The 26,242-nt window shown below is 40.4% G+C and overlaps 1 protein-coding gene across 2 annotated transcripts in view; it reads left to right on the forward strand.

The window, feature by feature from the left end:
* The window catches only part of CTNNAL1 (catenin alpha like 1), a 64,084-nt gene that overhangs the window by 32,802 nt on the left and 5,040 nt on the right, over nt 1-26,242 (forward strand). Inside the window, exons 7-14 of one of the 2 annotated variants that reach the window (XM_032307542.1) lie at nt 1,299-1,499; nt 4,134-4,220; nt 7,494-7,652; nt 9,294-9,386; nt 13,176-13,326; nt 18,988-19,025; nt 21,359-21,406; nt 21,498-21,652. In XM_032307542.1, coding sequence (XP_032163433.1) covers nt 1,299-1,499; nt 4,134-4,220; nt 7,494-7,652; nt 9,294-9,386; nt 13,176-13,326; nt 18,988-19,025; nt 21,359-21,406; nt 21,498-21,652 — 932 coding nt within the window. Of the gene's footprint in view, nt 1-1,298; nt 1,500-4,133; nt 4,221-7,493; nt 7,653-9,293; nt 9,387-13,175; nt 13,327-18,987; nt 19,026-21,355; nt 21,407-21,497; nt 21,653-26,242 lie in introns of both variants that reach the window. The other variant, XM_032307541.1, reaches the window with a different exon arrangement.

The following is a 26,242-nucleotide window of genomic DNA, read 5'->3' on the forward strand; positions in this document are numbered from 1 at the left end:
TGAGAGGGAGAAGCAGGTCCCCTGTTGAGCATGGAGCCCAGTGTGGGGCTCGATCTCAGGACTCTGGGACCATGATCTGAGCCAAAGGCAGGCACTTGATAACTGAGCCACCCAGGCACCCCTTAACTTTTTTTTTTTTCTTAATTTGAGAGAGAGCATGAGAAGGGGTAAGGTCAGAAGGAGAGGTAGACTCCCTGCCGAGCAGGGAGCCTGATGCAGGACTCTATCCTGGGATCCCAGGATCCTGACCTAAACCAAAGGCAGTTGCTGTAAGCTATTTTTTTTTTTTTTGAATTTTCTTTTTTTTTTTCATTTATTTATTTTCAGCCTAACAGTATCATTATTTTTTCCACCACACCCAGTGCTCCATGCAATCCGTGCTGTAAGCTATTCTTATCCGCACATTCAATGTGAGCCAGTCCTGGTCATCACCACCGATTGCCTCTTGGCCCAAGATATTTTTACAACACCTCACAGGCTGGAGGTTAGATATAGCTATAGTGTCATAGTGTCAGTTAGACCCCTGAGAGAGAGACGTGCCAGAGAACACATGTCTGTCACATGTGTGGGCAACTCTGAGCACAGGGTGGCTGAAGTGACAGGTTGTTTGGGAACTTGGGAGGTGGTGAGACATACTGTCAGGAAGATCTATAAAATCAAGACCCTAAATGATTTTGTGTTATGCGGTAGAAATTTGAGCTTAATTGTATAGGCCGCAAGGAGTTACTTAAAGGGAGGTAGCACTAGCAGAAGCTTTGCATTTCAGAAAGATGATGCTGGTAGAGAGGTCCTGTCCGGTGTATAACAAAATGTTGAGAGATCAATTTGGGGACTTGGAGAGTTTTGCTGAATTAAGGAAGGGAAAACTGGTGCCTTTCCCAGCCCTTCCCATACCCACATCCTCCACACCCTGGCCCCTGGGCTCAGCACAAGTTCAGATTTGGGTGTAACAAGTCTTTCAGGACTTTGCCTCAGCATTTCACAGATGCAGATTCTCTACCTGCGGGCAGGTTCATTTTTTTTGCCGGTTGCTACATGATCATGCTTTTCTGCCTCAGTATTTACTGATTTCATAGGAGTGTTGTGTTGGCAGCTGTTGCAGTGAATCTCTGCGTGGCTGGTGTGGCTCCTGAGCAATGTCCTGGAGAACAGAGTCATCGCTGGAGGCTGTATTTCCCCCAAGCCCTCAGACAGGGAAGGAAATTGCTAGCGTCTCTCTGGGCATTGCTAGAAGTTACAGCGTGTTTGGTTAGGTGGGAATATTGACTCATGGAGATGGATATCCTTTTCATTCTCAGATGAATATTGAAGCTCTTCGGGAGAATCTTTATTTTCAGTCGAAAGAGAGTCTTTTTGCGACTCTGGAAGTCATCTTGGAGCGCACTGAGGACTTCACTGATTCTGCCTACACCAGCCACGAGCGCAGGGAACGCATCTTGGAACTGTCAACTCAGGCGAGACTGGACCTGCAGCAGTTACTGTCCGTGTGGATTCAGAGTGTAAGAGCCCTTTTTGTCAGAGTAAACCCTACAGGGTAGCTCTTCCCTACATCTCTGAGAGCCGTGGAAGCTAGCATAATCACCAGGAGTATGAAGGAGGTCTGGAGTGGGGCAGGATGTCTTATCCCTTTTCTCCCTCCCTCCTGGCCCAGAGCATCCTTCCTGTCCTGCGCTCGTGGTACTTGACATTTCTAGACCTGTCGTTTCTCAGTTTCTCACCTGGCTTGCTAGCCTGGATTCTGTACCACCGTCACTACCACGCGTTCATCCCGTCATCTCCACTTGTCCGGCAAACTCACCTCTGGAAAATTCCTCCCCCAAATGCTTCTTACCTAGAGAGGTTCTTGTCCCCTGAGTCTTATTGGCAGAGCCATTCACACGTGTATAGTGCTTAACTCTGAGGACACTGCATTTACACACACAACAATTTATTATATTATTTATTTATTTTTAGAGAAGGAGAGAAGGGTGGGTGGGTAGAGATAGGGAGAGAGAGAATCTTAAGTTGGCTCCAAAGCCAGTAGGGAGCTTGAGGTGGGGCTCGATCTCACAACCCTGAGATCATGACTTGAGCGCGAATCAAGAGTCAAACGCTTAACCAACTGAGCCGCCCAGGCGCCCCTACAGACACAACAGTTTAGACAACCTTTTGAAGTCTAGATGCAGTGAAGACAAGGATAGATCCAGCAAGCAGGTAAAAGATGTTCCACACTTGTACTGATTCCTGGTGGAAGATTTTGAGCAGCCATTCAAAATAGACTGGCATGTATATAGCCTGGGAGGTTATGTGGGCAGGAATGGTAAAGATGGGCAGAGTTGGGGGCACCTGACTGGCTTATGGGAGAGCATGCGACTCTTGATCTTGGTGTCATGAGTTCGAACCCCATATGTGGTATAGAATTTACTTAAAAAAAAAAAAAAAAGGGCGCCTGGGTGGCTCAGTGGGTTAAGCCGCTGCCTTCAGCTCAGGTCATGATCTCAGGGTCCTGGGATCGAGTCCCGCATTGGGCTCTCTGCTCAGCAGGTAGCCTGCTTCTCTCTCTCTCTCTCTCTCTCTCTCTGCCTGCCTCTCCGTCTACTTGTGATCTCTGTCAAATAAATTAAAAAAAAAAAAATCTTAAAAAAAAAAAAAAAAAGGACAGACAGAGTGGGATATAGCACAGAGCGCTTGTATCCAGACTCTTGTAGAGAGTGGTTGCATAATGGAGAGGTAGAAGCTTGAGACTCTCGCTCCCACACGGTTTATTCATTTCTTCAACCTAGGTTATGTAAAAAAAAAGTATTTAATGTGATTTACAACATAAGCATAGATGGAACAAATCTCGCACCTATGAATAAAAGCTTTGGCAGTAAAGACCGAGGGGTGAATGTGGCTGAGAACAGCAAATGAAGGAGCAGTTGACTTTTGTGTAAAGAGATTGGTTTATGAAGGTAGAGTAGATATAAATCAAGATTTTTCTCCTATTCCTTGGAACTGCAACAGAGCAAATGGTCATATCAATGGGAAATTAACCTAGAGTAGAGTGCTGTCAGGGCTAAAAACAACATTTTGTGATTACTTCGAAATATCTGTGTGATATCTAACCTGAAGCATGGATTGTTTCAGTGTTAAATTTTAACCCCAAGCATCAACAGAAGAAGTCAACATAAAGAGAAAATGCTCTCTGTCCGAGTCTGTCAAAACTTAAATTTGCAGTTAGCACCTTTCCCATATTTCACAAGCGCTCAGATCTCTGAGTTGGCATGCCAGATGTATTATTGTTTGTTCATTCATTTTTGTTGTTACTGAGTGCATTTTATATGCCAGGCACCAGAAATCTAAAGGTGAACAAGATAAAATCTTCGCCTGCAAGAATTTTGCAATGGAGAAAAGTGTGGGAAGGGGTCAGACAAGTACAGAAAGTTCTGTAGGTGTCCTAACAGAGGTACAGACTGTGTGTTGCGGCGATTTGAAGGAGAGCAAATTTATATTTAGGGAGATGAATCAAGAAGACTGCTTGAAGATATTGACATTTGACTTAGATTTATCTGTTCAAAGAACGGAGTACCTACTACCTTCCATTTGCTGTGTCAGGTATTGTGTATTCATGAGTGACCAAAATAAATGTGATCCCAGCCTTCATGGAGCTTACCAGGGCCTAGTGGGGAAGATCAAGTTTAAACAGAAAAAATTAAAAGAGTAAGTATGTAATTGCAAACTAGATTACTTAGAGAAAGATTAGAATGGGTAAGAAGAGGGCCTAGTTTATGTGATCTGAAAAGGCCTTTCTGAGAAGGAGACATTTATATATAGAGAGTTAAAGGTAAATAGGATTTTAATTTTTAACTCCATTAAGAGCAAAGAGATGAGCATTCTTGGCAGAAGATAAAATAGATTCATTTTAGACATGATAAATTTTTTAAAGAAATGAGATTTTAAAAATTTATCTTATTATAGTTAGAATGGGAAAATATAACTAGAGAGCTAAAATTCTATTTTCCATTCTAACCATAAATAGGTGAATTTTTAAAACCTACTTTTATAATGCACAGAATGATATTAAACATTTATTATAATTTGTAGTTAAATAAAATTGGAATTGCCAGATTAAAAAGATGAGGTAACTATATATATGTATATTTTTTAATTTTTAGCAAAACGAGAAAACAAAAAGTATTGCTGAAGAACTAGAACTTGCTGTATTGAAAATCAGTCACAGTCTCAATGAACTCAAGAAAGAAGTAAGTATAGTTTGAAATTTAGCCCCTTTTAAACCTTTGCTAATTTTCATGTGACATAGTATGTATGAAGTGCATTAGTATTACTATGTCTGTGTGTCTAGAAGATGGTTTTCCATTTTAAAGCCACTGTTTTTTTCGTGCCATCCTTCTCAAAGCTTGTATGTAGATGTTCATAACACCTTTATTTATGATAGCCCCAAACTAGAAATAGTCTAAGTTTCCATCCACAGAGGAATCGATGAATTAATTTTGGTATGACTATAACAAGTATTATTCAGCAATGAAGAGAAACAATATGGATACAGGTAATCATGTGGATAAATCACTAAAACGTAACAATGAAAGAGGTCAGACACCAACGAGTGTGTGTTTGTGTGTGAGTGGATGTGTATATATGTAATTCCATTTAGAGGAAATTCTAGAAAAGGCAAAACTAATGTATAGTGATGGAAACCAAATCAGTGGCTGCCTGGGATCAGAAGTTGGGGGATATTTACTACAAGGAGGCATGGGAGAACTTTGGGGGATAAAGGAAATGTATGGAATATTGATTGTGGTGATGGTTACAAGATACAAATGTCAAAACTCATCACACTGTACCTTTGGTACGTTTTGCTGCATATAAAGTATAACCTTAATGTAATTGATTTTTAAGAATATTTTTTTGGTTGAGATTTCCCTGCTTCCTGCCAAACTGGGCCATCTCTGACTCATTTGATCACTCTAAAGCAATTGAAAGTCACTGTAAGTCAGATGTTTGCCAACTACAGCCAGGCTGTCTGTTTTAAGTCAAGTTTTGGGAGACATAGTCCTGCCCATGTGCTTACATATTGTCTGCTGTTTTTTCACAACAGCAGAGTTGGGTAGTTGCAGTAGACACTGTGCAGCCTGGAAACCCTAAAATATTTCCTGTGCAGCCCCTTACAGAGTAAGTTTGCCAGTCCATGCTTTAGGTGATGAAACAAAATCTCAGTTCCAAAATTAGAATGAGTTCTCCAATATATAAATTGCAATTTTGATAGTCCTTCAATTAAGGACTTACCCCTGTTCCCCAGCCCCCAGCCGCACCAAGGGCTTTTGGGAAAGGTGTGGTCTCTGGTCTCTTTTCACAGCTTTCTGCCCCCCCACCCCTCGCCCTTAGCTTCAGTTCTTGATCTTTGCCAGTGTGGCTCAAGGCCAAAAGAGAAGGGGGGGGGAGGTGGAAAGTTCTTTGAAATTGGTGCCCTTACAGAATGCTTTGGGGTCTGGTTAAGCTGACTTTGTCTCTCCTGGGTGATTGAGTGTGTTCATCAGAGCCCCTCACTGCAACTCCCGGCCACCCTGCTCCCTCTACCCTGGGGTGTGCCTGGAGGTAATGCTCAGAACACACCTGTCAGCAGTCCAGACAGAGCTTCCTTATCTCTAATTCCTTTATTCTTTTATATTTTTGCAGTCAGGGGTTCAAGAGAATGGAATTGGGTTTTGGTTTTCTTTTATAAATTATATACATGATGATTTGTTTCACATCTTACTTAGTATGGACCTCTACTGAAACCTTCGTTTTAACATCTTATTAAACATAGAAGGATGTTATGGTTTTCTTTGGTTTAAAAAAAAAAAAAAAAAGCCTATCCATTTTTTCCAGCCCATTCAACTTTAACTAAATTATTGTTAAAATTTGACTATCAGTATGAGGAGAAAATCCTTTGATAATAGACTGAGCGGCTTTCCACCAGCTTCATTTTCCTAATCTCCGACATGGGTGCAACAACATCAGCCTAGAATGAATTTGTATAAGGATTAAGGCAGACAGTGTCTGTAAAGCCGGGTGGTCAGTTCTTTGCCCAGAGCAGAACTTAGAGCTTATTCACCCTTCCTCCCTTAGGCGTGGTGGTAAGTTGTCTCTAGAACCACTCAGATTTACGTGACTGTGGGCAAGTCACTCAGTCTCTAAGGACCTCTTTCATAGTCTGTAAAATAAAGGGCTGGCATTAGATATTCTCTAAGGCCCTGATGGTTAAATAAATTTTCTTAAAATTCTTATGTGGCATTTAGTTTCCAAAGGAAAGTACATTTTCATGTCTTTGTTTCTGACTGTAATTATTCTCACTTGATTGCGTGAATGCAGACTACTCTATTGTCAATTTTTTAGAAGGTCCTGTAATTTGAATTGACATTGGATTATTTCCAGGAAAAAAAAAATCACTTCTTTCAATAGGCTTCCTTCAAGTCAGATTTTCATTAGGACAGTGGTATTAAAAATGATCTCTTCCTGGAGAACCCCAGAATAACCTGCCTTATCATTTTCTTTTTTTTTAAACAAAAAGCAGGATGAAACGAAGATTTTGGACTTAATAGTACCCAAAGATATCTGCGGAGAGTAGGCTGTGATTAAAATCCATCCCAAGTCAAATATAGCCTCAGGGTTTGTCTGTCATTTATCCTGTGACCTAAGAGTTGGGGAGTAAAGTTCTAGACAGCAACTACAGATGGGCTATAACCCCCTGAGGGAAGGGAGTGTATCCTATTTGTCTGTATGTCCAGCCTCTAATACAGTGTCTTCCATGATCTGGGTATCTCATAAAATTCTGTTGAATACCTAACAGATTGACTCTCACATCAAGACCTTTTCAAAAGTCTATTGAAAAATCTTACTGATCATGAACTGCCATTTGCCTTTCCTCGTAGTATCTGAATACCGTCCTCTTAATACTGGTGTGTTGCCTACTAACCTCTAGAGTAGTGGGAGCATTTTTTTTTTTAAAGATTTTTATTTATTTGACAGACGGATCACAAGTAGGCAGAGAGGCAGGCAGAGAGAGAGGAAGAGGAGGCAGGCTCCCTGCTGAGCAGAGAGCCCGATGTGAGGCTCGATCCCAGGACCCTGGGATCATGACCTGAGCCGAAGGCAGAGGCTTTAACCACTGAGCCACCCAGGTGCCCCAAAGGGAGCATTTTTTAAGTAAGAGAGCAGCTGCGTGGCCAAGAGTTGGTGAATAGCAGGATAAAAAGGGCCCCGCCACGCCACAGCAGCCGAGCAGCTCGTCTTCTGCAGACAACAGTTCTACGCACAGGAGGAAACTCAAAGATGTCCATGTCTCTCCCACCCTGGGAGAACTGACAGGCTCCCCTGTGCTGCGCAGCTTCTGCTGCACACTTTCCTTTCAGTGCACCAAGTGCGGACGCATTGAGGTTGCTCCTTTTTCGTTTTTAAAGTGATTGTGAGATGCTTGATGACAAAACCGGCTTGTTTGTTGTCTTTCTTTCATTACCCTTCACCCCCCACATCTGCAGCTCCATAGGACAGCAACCCAGCTGGCAGCAGATCTGTTAAAATACCATGCCGATCATGTGGTACTAAAAGCATTAAAACTTACTGGAGTAGAAGGAAATTTAGAAGGCTTGGCTGAATATGCGTGTAAACTCTCTGAACAGAAAGAGCAGCTTGTCGAGGTGAGTAATCGGTTCGTTTGTTAAAGAAATTGTGGTTTCATGATAGCTGTATTAGGGGTAGTAACTCAAATATGGTTTTTTGGGTAACTTATATGAGCATTTTCTCTGTCTCCTTTGGAATCTTAAGATATAATATTTATCTGTCTTAACAACAGTCTGACCTCTAAAACAAAACAACAGAAAATGCTGGAACCTGCAGATGCACTTATTAATCTTCTTGTCCTTATTCTCTCAGAGGTTAGGCTTTGGAGTAGAGCAGTGCAGACACAGTGTATGACCTTGTTTCTATTTGAATCTGTGGGGGTCTCAGCATGAAAGAGATGGCACACTTGAATTAGAATAATTTAAAGAGCCTTTAATAGAAGAGCTGTTTACAACTGAACAGCCAGGGTGTGAGGGGAACCGTGGGAGTGCAGTGATTGGGGTTAGTGATAGAGCTGGTACTGCTGATAGGCCCAAATTCATAGGGAGAAGGAGTGGTTACTGGAAACTGGAAGGTCACAGAGTCTTTCAGAAAGCCACAGTGAGAGGTTCTGATTTCAGGACTAGACACAGAGACAGCCCAAGGCAACCCTGCAGGGAAAGAGCATGAGAATCAAGGCCGTTGCTCTGCATTCCTGCTGGTCTGTTGCTGGTCCTTCCCATTGCCCCCACGGAGCTGGAGACCACAAATGTCAGTGTCCCAGAGCATAAAGCAGTTTGGGAAGGAAGGAGAGTGGATGTGGACGGACAGAGAAAAGACATTCAGCCCAGTGTTCCTCCTCTGAACCTCTTCTGTTCTGCCCAGACCTTTCTGGGTGTTACTGGGATTTCACCTGTCACTTTTGCTGTAATTTCAGTTATTAATTGATATTCTAAGCCTGCCACTTACTGAAAACACCAGATATCTCTTAGTAAAAAAATATATACTTAACTTGTGTATAACTTGTGCGTATGAGGTATATAGCCAACATGTATGTAAATGCACAGATAGGAACCACAGAGCTGTCTCCATGTTACCTGCTGTGCCTGGCTCACCAAATCGCAAAGACTAGCAGTTAGAGGAGTCCTTAGACTAAGTGGACTAGCTTCCTCTCCTTTACTTGTTTACACATGAAAACTGCTAGGGAGCATTCTTAAAATGACTGTAGATACATCTCTGTTTTAAAATAGATTTGGTGGGGCACCTGGATGGCTCAGTGTGTTAAAGCCTCTGCCTTCAGCTCAGGTCTTGATTCCAGGGTCCTGGGATCGAGCCCTACATCAGGCTCTCCGCTCAGCGGGAAGCTTGCTCCTCTTCCTCTCTCTCTGCCTACCTCTCTGCCTACTTGTGATCTCTGGCTGTCAAATAAATAAATAAAATCTTTAAAACAGATTTGATGATTATGTTTTTTAAAATAGTTTTTTAAAGGTATAATTGACATATAACATCCTGTAAGTTTAAGGTATACACATAATGATCTCATATATATATATATTTTGAAATGATCACCACAGTAAATTTGGTTAACATCCATCGCCCTCATATAGTTACAGAAAATCGTTTTTCCTTGTGATGGGAACTTGTAAGACCTACTCTCTTAGCAACTCTCAAGTATACCAAACAGTACTGTTAACTCCAGTCTTAAGTATTATACCCTCAGTTCAAATGTTGTCTCATAGGTCTGTCGATTGTTACGGCATATATCTGGGACAGAACCTCTTGAAATAACCTGTATACATGCAGAGGAAACATTTCAGGTGACTGGCCAACAGGTATGTATGGTCAATAGCAGGTCATTTCTTTTTATTATGTCTTGTCTGAGTATCATAGCAAATTGCGTGGAAGGAAGATGTACGTGGTTCTGCATAACTCGAGGTCAAATCTCCTGAGAGCAATGAAGAAGGAAATGGCATTGTCATGGATAGTGTGCCAGAACATAGCTGATGTTCACACTGATGCTGCTCATCTGCGAAACTGGAGATTGGCCCATTTAATTGATGTCCTGGTTTATATTTATTTTCAATGAAGCTGTTTGCAGTGCAAGTTGTAATGACATATTTGAAAAGTAATTTACCGGGGCATCTGGCTGGCTTAGGCAGTGGAATGTGAGTGTGCACTCTTGGTCTTGGGGTTGTGATTTCCGGCCCTGCATTGGGTATAGAGATTACTTAAATAAAATCGTAAAGGCACCTGGCTGGCTCAGTGAATTAAGTGTTTGCCTTCGCTCAGGTCATGATCTCAGGGTTCTGGGATCGAACCCCACTTTGGGCTTCCTATTCAGTGGGGAGTCTGCTTCTCCCTCTCCTTCTGCCCGTCTCCCTGACTCATGCTCGCTCTTTCTCTCAAATAAATAAATAAAAACAAAAAAATAAAAATTTTTTAAAGATTTATTTATTTGTCAGAGAGAGAGAGCATAAGCAGCAGGAGCAGCAGACAGAGGGAGAAGCAGGCTTCTTGCTGAGCAGGGAGCCAGATGCAGACCTCAATCCCAGGGCCCTGGGATCATGACCTGAGCTAAAGGCAGACGCTTAACTGACTGAGCAGGAGTCCCCCCCAAAATAAAATCTTAAAAAAAAAAAAGAGTTACCGTTATGGACCAAGCCATAAAAATATTTATTTGTTTTGACCTAGGATTCCCAAGGACATCGGGAAAATTAGAAAAACAGAAACTAAAGCAATATTTGTTCCCACATTACTTATAATAAGATTCAGTTGGAACCAAAATAGTTCTCTTAAGTTAGGTAAATAGTACATTATGACCTTAGCATGATAATGATAACTAGAATTAGCAACATTGAAAAATATATTGTTAAAATGTTAGATGATAAAAGCAGGATACAGATTGTATACTTACTACAATTGATACTATGTAAAATGTACATAGATAAGAAAATGAGGGATGCTTGGGTGGCTCATTCAGTTGAGTATCCAACTCTTGGTTTTGGCTCAGGTCATGGTCTCAGGGTCGTGAGATCAAGCCCCATATTGGGGATTCTCTCTCTTCTTCTCCTTCTGCCCCTCCTGCTCATGCTCCCTCTTGCTCTCTAAAAATAAATAAATCTTTAAAAAAAAATAGAAAATGACTACATGGGAATATGTAGAAATGAAAGTTCTTGAGCTTCTTTGGAAGAATTAGATTTTTTTCTGAATTTTCTGAAATACTACTTTGTCCTTATAATTTTCCAGAACCTTTTAAAAATTGATATCCCATTTAATACTATCCCTGTCAAATTAATCTAAAGAGAAAAGCAAGGGGCTTCTTTCTTTTTTAGGTCTAAGCTCCAAAATACAATTTACCAGGTGTTCTTATCTGTCGTGCCAAAGGATGATACTCCTAACTGCAGTACTAGTAGAGCCCTTGGATTTAGAGTTGAGAACAGCAACACCTTAGAGTGGTGGTGGCCTGTGTCCTCCAGCAGAAGCATGTGGAATGTTGGAGGGATGTGTGCTTTCCTAGAGAACAGTGTCAAAGGCTTATCATGAAAGAAGGAAGTATACTAGTGATCCTTAGCAATGATCATCTGCTGAACATTTTATTATAACCAGAGGATCTCTGCTTATTAGGAGAAACCACGGCTTTAATATTTACATCTCTACTTGAGGTTCATTCTGTTTGCCTTGGCTTTCAATGTATTTCATCAGAATTAAAGAGTTGGACTCCACTGCCTAGGCATTCAGCTCTTGCTATTCTGAAGCCGTGCTTGCTATGTGGCTGTGATTCTCTGCTTACTGTTTTTAATGTGACAGGGATATTAGGAATAACCACACTTTCTTCCCCAGGATGGTGATAGAGCCTGTTGGCAATTTCCATAACCTGAGAAGCGTTTTTGTTCCCACAGCCTTAGCTTTTACTCCTAGTCCTTCCCATCTGCTTCGCAAAGGGATCATTTAAGGAAATAGAGTGTGCCTCTGGGATAATTTGTATTTATTTCTGGACATCTCTACTTGAGCCGTGTCCTCCTTATATTTCCTTTAGCATGTTCAGTCCTATCTAGGACACAGCGGAGCAGTTTGTACACCATACAGTGGCTCCTGGTCAAGAGGGGAGTCACCCTGAAATGTAGCCCATGGTTTTCTGGTGAGCCCATGTGCCCACCTTCCCTGAACATGGGGAACCTTGTTTGGCTCATGAAGCTGCCACCTGCTTGTCAAGTCCTGTGCTCGTGAGTGACTGTGCCCACGCGGTTGGAGCATGTAGCTCTAATTCCCTTAAAAATAGGGTGACGGGGACCATATCAGTCTTCTGAAAGCCCTCCAGTGACTTCCTCTCTCACAGTCCAGTCCAGTCCTAACTGTGTATGTTCTGCATCCCATGGCCTCCGATGACCTTCCTTTTTTTTTCATGTCGGTTCAGTCACCCTGGCCTATTGGCTGATCCTTGAACATGCTAGAGGTGCCCCGCCTCATCCCAAACAACTCGCCTTAGGGTTCCTTTGTCTCCCCACCCCCCAGCCTCCTTCAGTTCTCTGCCTTCACATGCCACCTTTTCCGTGACCGCCTAACATCCTCTCTCCTCCTTACCCTGGATTTTTATACATATAACTTATCATAATTTACAGTATCTGATCATTTACTTGTATGTTTTTTATTATCTGTCTCCCCCCAGTTTTTGTTATTTTTTTTTAAGATTTTATTTATTTATTTGTCAGAGAGTGAGCACAGGCAGACAGAGTGGCAGGCAGAGGCAGAGGGAGAAGCAGGCTCCCTGCTCAGCAGGGAGCCCGAGGTGGGACTCGATCCCAGGACGCTGGGATCATGACCTGAGCCGAAGGCAGCCACTTAACCAACTGAGCCACCCAGGCATCCCGTGTCTCCCCCCAGTTTAATGTGAGCTCCACGGAGACAGGCATCTTTATCTGTTTTACTCAACCACATCCCTAGCTCCTGGAACATGGGTACAGTGCCTGGCATAGAGTAGGTGAATGAAGAGCCCTGTATCAGTTACTTGTGTCCTGGAGCCTCAGTTTCTCTAGCTGTGTAATGGGAATAATATATTTTGTGTGGTTCCGAAGATTAATACTAATGTATATCAGACCTCTAAGACACTATCTCTCTAGAAGGTATCTGCCGTGTGCTCGCGGGTGTGTGTGTATGTTACCACTCCTGCCAGTGCCAGTACTACTAGCAGCCTACCACTGTCACTACTCCTACCACTCCCACGCCTCCTACCGCCACCAGCGCCATTACACTGTGGCCCGTGCTGCCACAGCCACTGCCCTGTCTCTTGTGCGACAGTGCACACTATACTCTTTCCAGCCTGACTATAACTCTTTGAATTCTGCTGTGGAAATAACTCTGTTGAAACACTTTTCCTGAAATAAAGACCACCGCTCCCTGAATAAAGATTTGTATATGATGATGCATGCTGTTTATTTGTGGATCACATTAAAAAAAAAGTTTTGTTCCATGTATCTCCATGTTGGCCAACATGGGGCTTAGGTGTGGAAGGCACTTCATCGTTGTTTGTTGAGTTGAACAGTACAGACTTAAGTTTGGTCTCCAATATAATGTTGAGAGCTAAGATTTTGAAATGGATACCTGTGTTTGTTGTATTTCGTTAGATAATTTCTGCTGCTGAAACATTGACATTGCATCCATCTAGTAAAATTGCTAAAGAAAATCTAGATGTATTTTGTGAAGCTTGGGAATCCCAAATTGGTGACATGTCAACACTGCTAAGAGAAATCAATGACGTGTTTGAAGGAAGACGAGGTGAGAAATGGTCCACATATTTAGATATAGTAATATTTTAATTAGCTCTGTTAGTTTTTAATGTCAGACCTCAGTTGCAAAATGAATTATAATAACCCAGTGGGTTATTTTTATAGTAACATATCTTCCACAGAGAAATTGTGAAAATGTTGTGTGTCCTTCTTTATTGTAGTATGTAAGCAGTATGATTTATTGTACAACAGTATAGTAGATGTCTTTGAATTAATATTAATATTCTAGTTTTCCTATTGAAATTCAGTCATTCTATATTTTATCTTAATTGTTCTTTTGTTTTAGTACAAAAGCTCTTCTGTAATAGAATTATTCTCTGATTTAATTCTACTAACTTCATAATGAAATGAATGTAGTTATTTGATTTCTGAATTGCTTTCCTTCCACTTGGATGGAATCTCTTTCTTGATGACTACATAATCTTGGAAAATTTCCTGTGGTGGGTAAGTTCATTGGTATTTCTACAACATGTAGAATAGCACTATACAATGTATAGGAAGACATCATTTTTATTCTTTATTTTAATAACAGGGACTTTTGTTTATTTTCCATTGTATTGTGTGTCCTCTTATTTATGTTTATGTGTTTTCATGAATTTTCCCCCTTTGAATGGCTTCTATTAGCATCAAGCATGCTTTTTTTTTTTTAATAAAATGTCCTTAAAGCCACAATAACATCAAATTACACATTTATTTTTGTTGACTTGAACATCTAAACATTTCATATTTAAAAAAATACCTATTTAGGATAATTGCTGATTTGCTTTTTAAAATCAAGAAATTAGATAGACTTTATAAGTATATGCTAATTTGTGAAGTATAATAAATGTTTACCATGCTTTTACATTTAAAGTTTTCTGTGATAGCTAGTCTAAATGGCTAATCCTTTTGATGCTTTTATAAAGTATAAGCATGTGGATTTTCATGTGAGGCAGTTTTCATATATTAAAAGGTAGAGTGATGATGTTGATTCGTGTCCGACGAAGGTCATTTGACTGTAGGACGTGTTTAGGAAATGAAGAAAGTGACTTCCCCATCTTTCTCAGCACGAGCACCCACTACAGATAGACGAGAACTGAAACAGGAAAACCCTGTACTTATGTTTGGGCCACATGGTCTCTGGTTTCTTTTACTCTCAAGCTGGATGTTATTAAAATGGTCTCCTCTTTGGGTTTAGGTAACATATCCTCAAATCAGGGCTTCTTTAGGGCTTCGTAGGTGGGGAGCTGTTGCCTCCATCAATGACACATCCATTGTTGAACTGGAGAAGAATCTTGCTGTTCAGAAGGATCCTTAAGTGGAGTTAACTGAGATGGAGGTGGTTGATTTCTTGTACTTCCTTTCTTTGTCCTGACCTTTATCAGTAAGCTCATAAGAATAGCTTTTCTGACAAAGATGTTCAGCTCTGGGTGAGCAATTATTGATTGGCTTGAGTCCAGTGTCACAGTGTTGTTTTTCCTGTTCTGTACAATTATTACGACAAGCCTGCCTATTACCTTGCACCTGTCCACTACTTTCCATACAAAGGACACAGTGTATTCTTCAGATCCTGATTTCTCTCTGCTACTGTTATAACTCATGTTACAGCTATTATTGAAAAGCCTTTGCTGTATTCTAGCTACCTTTGTTCTGCTCTGAGTATCTTGACTCTCATTACTAGAAGAATTATCAAATATGTTTGCAAGAATCGTTTAACCAACCAATTAAAGCAAATAACATGGTAAGCAATGAGAAAGGGACTCAGAGCTAGGTCATTGTCCCTCTTACCCTGAGACATGCAAATTTCACAATAGGGCCTCCTGGGATTGTTTTGAGAACTCAAAAATCACTACTTGTCTTTCTGCTTTCTCTCTTCATCTATTTCTGCCTTCTTACCAAACCCTCCTGGGAAGCCATGGTCTTCATATTAGAAAGGACCAGATCAGAAAGACTCCACTTTCCCTTAATGGTGAATATGTAGTCATAGCACTTAGAATTTGAGATTATTTTAGATAACTAAGTTTTAAAAGAAGCCTCCTCTCACAGCTTGGAAATTGTCCTTCAAAGAGGCTGAATTTCTCTTGCTGTGTTTGAACCATCTTAGAATTAGTATGACTAGGCTTCAGTATACAGAGATTACCCAGTGGCTGTGTTCCATTGCTCTGTGCCTAACTTATCACTTGGCAGACTGGATGTATAAGGTGCTGTTTGCGGAAAGGGGAGGCATAGAAGGAGGAACATGCTTGTGGATAAATATGAGTTAAATAAGAGTTCATAGAAATATGAAAATGGAGTTCAAAACAAGGGAATGACCTATCCAGACAAGAGATGATGAGATGACGATCGTAGAAATGGAGAAAAAAGAACTGACTGAAGAAGAATTTTGCAGGTCATATTGGTAGGATTTGGTGATTGAGTGTAGAGGTAAGGGAGAGTTTGAGGATGACAACTGGGTTTGGATTAGAATACCCCAGGCCTGCTCCTGTAGTTAGCTCCCAATCACCTATCCTTCAATAGTTAGTGATTCATTTTCAGTGGGTCTAGGACATGATCTTTCTGATCATGCCATGCGGAGCTCCTTCCAGAATCAAAAAAGCTAATTGTGGGAACTTCTAATAGGGAATTATATGGCACATCTTTAGTGAAATAGTGAGACTTTTTTGTCCTTGGGAAATTAGCTTTAGTTCATAGAGAAGCAGAAGAGCTCTGGATAGTGAAAATGAGAGCAGCATTTCTCAGGTTTTCATAAGAGATCATTTTGGTACCCTCATCAGATGAGAGGGGCTCTTGAGTTTAACCCTGAGCTTGGTTTATCTGGAGGGGTAAGGTGAGCAGTAAAGATGGTACAGTTGTGGTGTTGATTTAGGGAGTATTAAACAAAGGATTTGGGGAGTACTAAAATTATGATAGTGAAAATAGTGCTTTGAAAACAGGTTTTATAATTCAAATATCGACTCTGTTTTCCCCATTAAAATTCCTGTTTTTCCAGTTACTTCTAATGTTTATAATGTGTTTTCATCAGAGGTAGGAATTGTTTGTTAATGCTACTTCTTTAATTTGATATAAGAGCTAAACATAACTGAGTTAATGTATTTGCTCTTAGAATCAATGATAATAATTAAGCTTGTCTGGAAAAAACAGGTATAAAATTAAGTATAAAATGATTCAGATTAATGATTTTTGGTATCTTTTTTTTTTTTAAAGAATTTATTTATTTATTTGACAGACAGAGATTACAAGTAGGCAGAGAGGCAGACAGAGAGAGGAAGGGAAGCAGGCTCCCCGCTGAGCAGAGAGCCCGACATGGGGCTCGATCCCAGGACCCTGGGATCATGACCCGAGCCGAAGGCAGAGGCTTTAACCCACTGAGCCACCCAGGCGCCCCATGATTTTTGGTATCTTTATCAACTTTTAAAAAATGATTATTAAACTTAGCTTAAATTGGAATTGGGGGAAAGAGGAATAACCTTACCTGCATAGCATTTGGGGAAAAGCTATCCTGAAGAATGGTGAGTTTTGCCATTATCCTCAAATATGCAAATCATTGTGAGTTGAACTAAATTGTGGGAATAGGGAACACAGCAAAGTATGTGTAAGACAGCCTTGGGGACTGGAGTGCCATTGATTAACTGGTGGTGGTGATGCTAGCAAACCAGATTATGTAAAGGCGCCTTTTTTCATTGCATTTATTTCTCCCTGCCTTCTGGTTTCTTTAACTGTGTTGTTTCTCAGAGAAGTAAGAGGTACTAAGATAGGTGTTTTTTTGTTTTGTTTTGTTTTTTGTTTTTTTCTCTTGGAGACTAAACGTGAGCATTTCAGCGTCACAGGCACTATGGAGGATCACAAGGGTAGATAATACAAGATTGCCCACGCCTAAGCTAATTATGCTTAAGTAATGATTATGCTCCTTTCTGCAGCTTATTAAGACCACTTTTTAGGGATATGATGGGCAGGATTTGGACTTTGATTTAAGATATATGATCAATTTTGAGGTTCTAAATGACTTAAAGTCTTCTGTTAATCTTTCACTGCTAAATCAGGCACTTTTTATATCAGGGCTAGGAGACAAGTTATGGAAATAATGTATTTTTTTTAAAAAGATTTTATTTATTTATTTGACAGACAGAGATCACAAGTAGGCATAGAGACAGGCAGAGAGAGAGGAGGAAGCAGGCTCCCTGCTGAGCAGAGAGCCCGATGTGGGGCTCGATCCCAGGACCCCGGGATCATGACCTGAGCCAAAGGCAGAAGCTTCCACCCACAGAGCCACCCAGGCACCCCGGAAATAATGTCTTTAAATTGTTTTTTTCTCTCTCACAATTCTGAGAACAGAAAATTATTAATAAAAGTAACTTACAATTCTGACATTACAAAGAAATGATTTGAACCATAAAGCTATTCCCGAGTACCAATGGCTGACCTGTAATGATAATTCATTTTCCAGATCAGCGCTGTTTCACAGAAATGAAGGTGAGCCACATATGTAGTTTAAAGTTTCCTAGGAGACACAAGAGAAACTTAAAAAGAAATAGGTGACATTCATTTCAGTGTTTTTTACTTAACCCAATGTATCTGTTTATAATCAATACTTAAAAATTATTAATGAGGTCTTTTCCATTTTTTCCCCTTTATATTAAATATTCAAAATCCTGTATGTACTTTGTACTTACAGCAGCACATCACAATTCAGACTGGTCATGTTTCAGTTGCTCAACAGTCACCATGGCTGGTGGATTCCATATTTAGCAGCACAGCTGTAGGCGAAAACTTAAATATTTGTGAACAGGCTCACTCTGTTCATGGAACAGTCGTTCTGTAAGAAAGTATATGACTTAGTGTTCTTACACAGTATTTACTTTCATTAGGTGAAACGGTATGAAATTGCTCTTTTTATATTTCAAAAGTGGCTAAATATCAGCAATTTCATATGGTTCTACCTGGTATATTACAGCTGAACAAACTCCCATTCCTTGAAGTCAACAAGCAATTACCGTTCAATCTTCCTGTGAGTTCTTTCCTCTAGTCACAAACTAGGCTTTAAAAACAATCTACCGTCCATTGTAACCTGAGTTCATCCATGAGCCAGAAGTTTGAAATGTGAACGCACAGGGTTGCACATCACATGCCTCCTTCCTTCTTTCCTCAGTTCCTGTGCTTCCTGTGGGGGCTGACCCACAGCTGAGAGACTGCTGTTTGGTTTGCTTCATCCTCCTATCTTGTATACTCGAGTTGCTCTCTTTGACAGGAAGAATATTTTAAGAATTTAGCTGTAAATGATTTGGTTTGATAGTCACAGAAAAGGAAACAAGCACTAATAGCCAGTATGGATAAAAGAAGAATCTGGTTTCATCAGAGGCAGCTGCTGAAAAGATTTCACTAGGAATGAAGCTGTTGTAAATATAAGTAAATAGCACTGAGATACTTTGCCTTTCTGCCGTCACATCCGGGGGAGGGAGACATTCTCCAACCAGGCACCTTAGAGATACAACTGTTGACAACCTTCGTGTTTGCCAAATTACAATTTTGTTTCTGAAACACACGTAATTAATAGACTAAATTACCAAAACTAATATCCTAACATTCCTATTTAATAATATTAAGAAGATTAAACGTGAATAATAGAAAATACTCTAATAGAAAATTTGTTTTAAGTTGTATGTGTTATTTGTAGGAGAGAAGTATGGCTACCTGTCACTTCCAAAGCCAATGGTAAGTAGAAGAGTTTTGTACATTCTGGAATGTTTTGAACTCAAATTATAAATTTGAGACTGAAACTGATGCATCAGACTGCATTCTAAAATAGTATCCACTAGATGGCCAGCTTGGTAACATGTATGAAGATGGCCTCTGTACTTTTTCAGACTGTTCCCTTTCAGTCTTCATTACATACTTTAATAATAATCATTTGTAAAAGTAAAAATAATGAAAACACAACTGAATTAAAAAAATAACAAGACAGGGTGTGAAGTTCTAAATAAAATAAACCCTCAAGGGGTGCCTGGGTGGCTCAGTGGGTTAAAGCCTCTGCCTTTGGCTCAAGTCATGATCTCAGGGTCCTGGGATCGAGCCCCACATTGGGCTCTCTGCTCAGCGGGGAGCCTGCTCCCCTGCCCCCCCGCGCCTGCTTGTGATCTCTGTCTGTCACATAAATAAATAAAATCTTTTTTTTTTTTTAAGATTTTATTTATTTATTTGAGAGAGAAACAGTGAGAGAGAGCATGAGCGAGGAGAAGGTCAGAGAGCGAAGCAGACTCCCCATGGAGCTGGGAGCCTGATGCGGGACTCGATCCCAGGACTCCGGGATCATGACCTGAGGCGAAGGCAGTCGTCCAACCAACTGAGCCACCCAGGCGTCCCAAATAAAATCTTTTTAAAAAGAAGTAAACCCTCAAAACCTCAAAGCTTATGTCTTAATTGCTTTATCAATTGCTTTCTAGTCTACCAGACAAAGGAAAAAGATACAGATGATGTGACTCTCTGTACAAGGAGGGGCCAGAGAAATCATGGATCATCTGTGTTTTCCCGTGAACATAAGGGGCAGCTTGTACTTGTACATGTGTGTGGCTTTAGAGTTTCCCCACATTCATTGTCTGTCCTATTTCTTCTCTAGTAAGCAGCATTAGAAAATCACAAAAGGGCTTTGTTAAATGAACATAATATAAACTTATGGTTTATAAGTTTATAAACATAAACCATAAGTTTATATTTGCTCATTTAGAGTTGAGAAGAGTTGAGGCTCTTCTGTTCTGCAGTGGAACTGGGGACAGAACAGCTGGTCAGAAGTATCAAGTTGTGGTAATAATAAGGGAAACAAAAAACAAGGAGATACACATATGCCTGGAAGGTATTGATGATGACCTGTTTCTTAAGCTAGGGGGACTAGGTATTTTGTTTTATTATGTTATAGTTTAGACTTTGTGTACATCTACTTAATGTGTATATATATATATGTGTGTGTGTGTGTGTGCGCGCGCTTATTGTTTGAGTAAGTGTTAAAAAAAAAGGCTACTATCCTCCTGCCCCTTCTTGTTCACTAGCCCAACCATTCTGGAATTCCTGCCCCAATTAGGGGAGCTCCCACCAGACTTTATATTGAGGGGAATGGCCAACCTGGGCTGCCATCTTCTGAGAGCTTTTGCATATATTTCTCAAAGAAACATTGGTATTGGTAGTGGTGTCTATTTTTTTTTTTAAGATTTTATTTATTTATTTGACAGAGAAAGCACACAAGAAGGGGGAGAGGCAGAGGGAGAGAGAGAAGCAGTCTCCCTGCTGAGCAGGGAGCCCAATGAAGGGCTTGATCCCAGAACCCCGAGATCATGACCTGAGCCAAAGGCAGATGCCCCACTGTTGTTCATGGAAATAGGCATCTATGGGCTAGCCTTGTAACCAAACAGCAATGTTTTCGCCTCTCCTAGAGGAACCATATTCTGCGTTCTATATAGCTTACACACAAACAAACTTGCTCTTTCAGAAATAGGGGCCCATCAAATATGTTGACTCACATATGAAGTGCTATATTCTAAGTATAATTTCCCATCCAGCCTGGGGTAGAGGATCAGGAACGGGGATGTCAGTGACACTAGAGTGCTGAAATTTAGCCCTCAAAGGGCAAATTGGTTAAAGGAATTGAGCTCCAGAGTCGTAACATTAGGAACATGTGGAAAACTACATGTAGTGGCTAATTTTATGACATTTCATAAAAATAACTCAATAGAGGGACCAGGAATGTTTGGAGGTATAATAACTGGACTCTGAGAAGACTGCAGAAGTCTTTAAGTCCTTCTGGTACATGATCTGCTTTCCCTGGTCCTGGGTTTCTAACTATTTAACCTGTTCAAAGCTCAACTTACATGCTAGAAGAGTATTTGCAAATAGTTGGTTGTTTCAACTTAACTTAACATAGTTTAAGTATGTTCTGAAAATGTTTAAATTAAAATTTTATTACAGGCAATTTGCTTCGTTTTCTATCACTATTGTATTTCCTCACAATTAACCGTAATGCTTTTTAAGATGTCTTAATCTTTTCATTGTCATAGAAGAATAACGCAAACCTGAAATCATTAAAACCAGACAAGCCTGACTCAGAGGTAAGACCTTTTTCCTTTAACAGTCTTACTTCTAATCTTCTTTTACATCAATAATGACAATATTGTGGTGATTAAAATGTGTGTTTTACAGGAGCAAGCCAAGATAGCAAAGCTTGGACTTAAGCTGGGTTTGCTTACCTCTGATGCCAACTGTGAGATCAAGAAATGGGGGGATCAGGAAAATGAGATTGTTCGAAATGGGCGAACCATGTCCAGTATGGCCTATTCTGTGTATTTATTTACCAGGTAAATATGGTTACACTTCGATTCTTTTAAATCAGTTTCATAATAGTCAATGCAAGGGAAGGCTCATTTTATTTTATTTTATTTTATTTTATTTTATTTTATTTTATTTTATTTTATTTTATTTTATTTTTTAAAGATTTTATTTATTTATTTGACAGAGAGAGATCACAAGTAGGCAGAGAGGCAGGCAGAGAAAGAGAGGGAAGCAGGCTCCCTGCTGAGCAGAGAGCCCGATGCGGGACCCGATCCCAGGACCCTGAGATCATGACCCCAGCCGAAGGCAGAGGCTCAACCCACTGAGCCACCCAGGTGCCCCGGGAAAACTCATTTTAATCGTTAATAGGTTAGAGTCAATTTCAAATAGTCTGTAAAAAAGACTAAGTTCTTATGATAATTAAGTGAATGCAACAAGAAGACATTTATATAAATAGGATTTAGATTTAGAAAATAACCCCTCCAGGTTGTGTCCTGTTCTTTTCCTAATTTTGAAATAATTTTGCATTCTGATTTTTGTCATTCTGTGTATCATTCTCTCTTCCAGCCAGCATCAGTAAGTTTAGAAAAACATGCCTTTTAACCCTTTATGCAAGTGATTTATGCAAGTGATTTATAATTGATTAGATAATACAGATTGATTAGATAATACATTATTAGATAATATTATATATATTAGATAATTAGATAATTATTAGATAATTGATTAGATAATACAGATCAAAGAATAGAACCATGAGGACTATAGGTGCCAGATCTCCATGAATCAGTATTCATTATATAGCAGAGAATTTTCCTAACTTAGTAAACTTAGTAACTTAGTAAACTTAGTAACTTAGTAGTAAACTATACAACCTATGTTCTCTGTCTTGACCACATTATAAGACTCTTACCAAATGCCTCATCGAGGTCCATGTTGATCACATTCCACAATCTTCTATTACAATGTATATTTAAGGCATAGTAATTCCATGTTGCTAAACATTTATCAGTTATCTGCTCAATAATCTGTTCTAGAATTTTTTCAAGGAATAACTTCAGACTTTTCACTAATTTTCTGAAATTTGTCTTTTTTATTTTTGGAAACCTGGAAAATACTTGATATCTCTAATGCTATGGCTCTACTCCTACTCCTTTTGATTTTGAAAATATTCTCAGCAGTGGTTCACACCTATAAGTTATTTCAGTATTTTGCAATGTAATGTTTCATGTGGAGTCTTTTTTTCTTTCATTTTTTAAAAAAGATTTTATTTATTTGACAGAGAGAGATCACAAGTAGGCAGAGAGAGAGAGAGGAAGAAGCAGGCTCCCCGCTGAGCAAAGAGCCTGTTGGGGACTTGATCCCAGGACCCTGAAAACACCACCCGAGCTGAAGGCAGAGGCTTAACCCACTGAGCCACCCAGGCGCCCCTCATTTGGTTTTTAAAGACTTATTTCTTTAGTTTTAGAGAAAGAGAGAGAGAGAACATGCCCTTGTTAACAGGGGGAGGGGCAGAGTGAGAGGGAGTCTGCTGCAAATTCCCCTCTGAGAGCAGAGCCTGCCTGCCGTGGTGCTCGATCTCATGACCTGAGCTGAAGCCAGGAGTCAGTTACCCAACCAACCGAGCCATCCAGGCGCCCCTCATCTGGAGTCTTAAGCTCAGTTGAACTAGATAGTGTAAGGGCCTCTTTAGCCAGAGCAGCCATTTTGTTGTTTATGCAGTAAAACTTAAAATTGACCCTACCCCCCCAGGGGAACTTACTTAAAAGCAAGTCCCGGGAAACAAGTCCCAGGGAACAAAACCCAAATATAAGGGTGAGTCAGGTCAGGTGGAGATAACGGCCAGAATGCAGGGATGAGTTGGGTCAGGTGGAGACATCCAATCAGTAGAGTGCGCATACTGTCTCCCTAGCTACCAAGGAGTGTGGGCCCCGCCTTTTGGGCACCAATTCTGGCCAAGGTGATAGGCTAGTTCAAATAGCTACTATGGGGTGAATTGTAACTCAGTTGGCCACCCGTGTGTGACCTAGCATGACTGTGCAGCTTTCTCTGTGTGTTGCAATCTCATTGGCCACCTGTGTGTGGCCAGGCTCAACCACATGGTCTTTGCTCTATAAAAGTTAGTCTGTGAGGCAGGGAGGGGTTGCCCTCTCTGTAAGAGGCGTGGCCCGAACGGTTTGTTTGATTCTTAGTGCTTGGCGGAAATAAAACTTTGCTTGACCTTTGCTTTGTATCAGTCTTGCTCCTTTGACCATGGACCCATTATTGGGGGACCCAACATTGGGGGACCCAACATTAGGGACCCAACAGATAGGACCTCCACAACTCTGTGGGCATTGGGGTTCAATAAATAGCACCCTTTTCCCTACCCAAGTTCTGAAGAAAATGAAAAAATAAGCAAAAGAATAGGCACTGTAACGTTTATAGTGATAAAGCTATTATTGGATAATGTAGTTTATATCCACTAGCAAGTAGGTTTTTAAAAGTGATCTCCAGAATTTAGAAATCTTCCTCTACAGGGACAGAATGCATCTCTTAAAATACCTGACAGAGGAGGTGCCTCCTTAAAGGCAGCTTTACTTCCAAGAGAAGAAAGAAAAAGGAAAGGCCTACCACATCCAATTTATTTTCGCAAAGTCACCAGAAAGACTGAAAAGCTAAATAAATGTCCACACTCTTCTCTGGGAAGGAACAAGAGGGAGAGCTGAGAGAAGTGAGGGAATTTGCTGGTGAAGATGTCTCGGTCCAGAAGGAAGGGTAGGAGTGAGAGAGGAGATGCATTTCCCTCTCCACGCACTCTGCCTTTTCAAGATACAGAATTCTCCTGGAGAGCGCAGGAGAAGTGGTAGGAGCTGAATGATTTGGCCTCTGCTCAGCAGTCATCTGTTAATACTTTACCATACTTTCCAGCATCGCTGACCTTTCCTCTTCGGTGGTTTCCTTCCTTTGTGCTTAATTGTTTTTCTCCGCAAGCTTCTCCTGGGATTGAGTCTTGCTAACACCTTTTTTCTTAGTTCCTGTCTTTTTAAAATCTGATGAGTGACATTTGCAGAAGAAAGTGAAATGGAACTCCTTCGTTTACTTACACCAAATGCTCACAGGTTAGCTGAAATAACAGATCTTGACCTTTGGCTGCCATCATGCTAGTTACCTCCCAGTGATAAAAGTCAGGTCTCTAAAACCAAAAATTTGTTTTGACTGATGAAAACTGGAGGAATATCATTATCACTAAATAAATGTAATTCAGTATATAAAATCTTCCTGAACAGAGGATTCATTAGTAGAATTTTCTGTTTAAGTTTTTAGCTGCTTCTTTTATTTCTTCTTTCTTGTTTCAGAATATTCCAGGGTGATATGGTCAGCATTTTTTGTTTGAGGGTCAGGATAGTGGATTCTGGTAAGGGATGACATGCATCCCATGGAGACTAGGAAGCAAGAGGGGCTGCATTGTGAGGGGTAGGAATAACTAAAGCTCTGTGGAATGGGACTTGTTACCAGACATAGTTATTAGACAGAAATGCTCAGTTCAGGGAAAAAAATGGATTTTCTGTAATGGGTAACACTTTGTGCCGTTTTGACACATGTGGGTGGTAGATCTGTGGTAAAATCTCAGGCTGGCTTTGTTTTCTACCCACACTGTCAGCCTGTGTTTTTCCCTTACATTTTTTTCTGTTTTCCCTTAATACTTGGGATTTGCCAGCCTCGCCTAGTTGCTTGTTTCTTTTTTAAAATATTTTTTTAAGATTTTATTTATTTATTTGACAGATAGAGATCACAAATAGGCAGAGAGGCAGACAGAGAGAGAGAGGGAAGCAGGCCCCCTGCTGAGCAGAGAGCCTGATGTGGAGCTCCATCCCAGGACTCCGGGATCATGACCTGAACCAAAGGCAGTGGCTCAACCCACTGAGCCACCCAGGTGCCCCATCTTTTTTAAAATATTTTTTAAGGATTTATTTATTTGAGAGAGAGAGAGAATGTGTGTGAGCAGGGGGAGGGGCAGAAGGAAAGAATCTCAAGCAGATTCCCTGTTCAGTGGGGAGCCCAATGTGGGGCTTAATCCCATGACCCATGAGATCATGACCTGGGCACCTCTTGTTTCCAAGACCTACCTGTTAGCCTTCACAATATCCAGTTTTACAGTTTTCCTGGGCAATTTTATAGCTTTTCCTCAGGCTGTTGTTTAAGGTTGTCTTAACAATGTATATAATTTCTTAGTAATTTGTAGGAGATACTTCATATTTCTTGGTAATTTTAAAGGTTTTACTTTTAAGTACTCTCTACACCCAGTAAGGGGCTCAAACTTACGACCCGAGATCAAGAGTTACGTGCTCTACCAACTGAGCCTGCCAGGCATCCCAATTTCTTAATAATTTACATATTTAAGCCTAGTGCCTTATAGCTTAAAACAATTTCAGACTTACTAGAGCCTTATAGGTCTTTAAGTGGCTTCTGTTCCATAATTTCATTTGATGATTACAGGGGTTTATCAAAGAACAGAAAATTTGTACGTGTCACAGATGTTGAGGGCAGAATTGGTTGTTACTAGATTTCTTCTGATTCACGCGTCGTTTACTGCTCTTCTTAATGCATTCTGCTGTTCTTTTTGCTGTGGTTTG

Source organism: Mustela erminea, chromosome 12 (genome assembly GCF_009829155.1).
Source record: "Mustela erminea isolate mMusErm1 chromosome 12, mMusErm1.Pri, whole genome shotgun sequence".
NCBI lineage: Eukaryota > Metazoa > Chordata > Mammalia > Carnivora > Mustelidae > Mustela > Mustela erminea.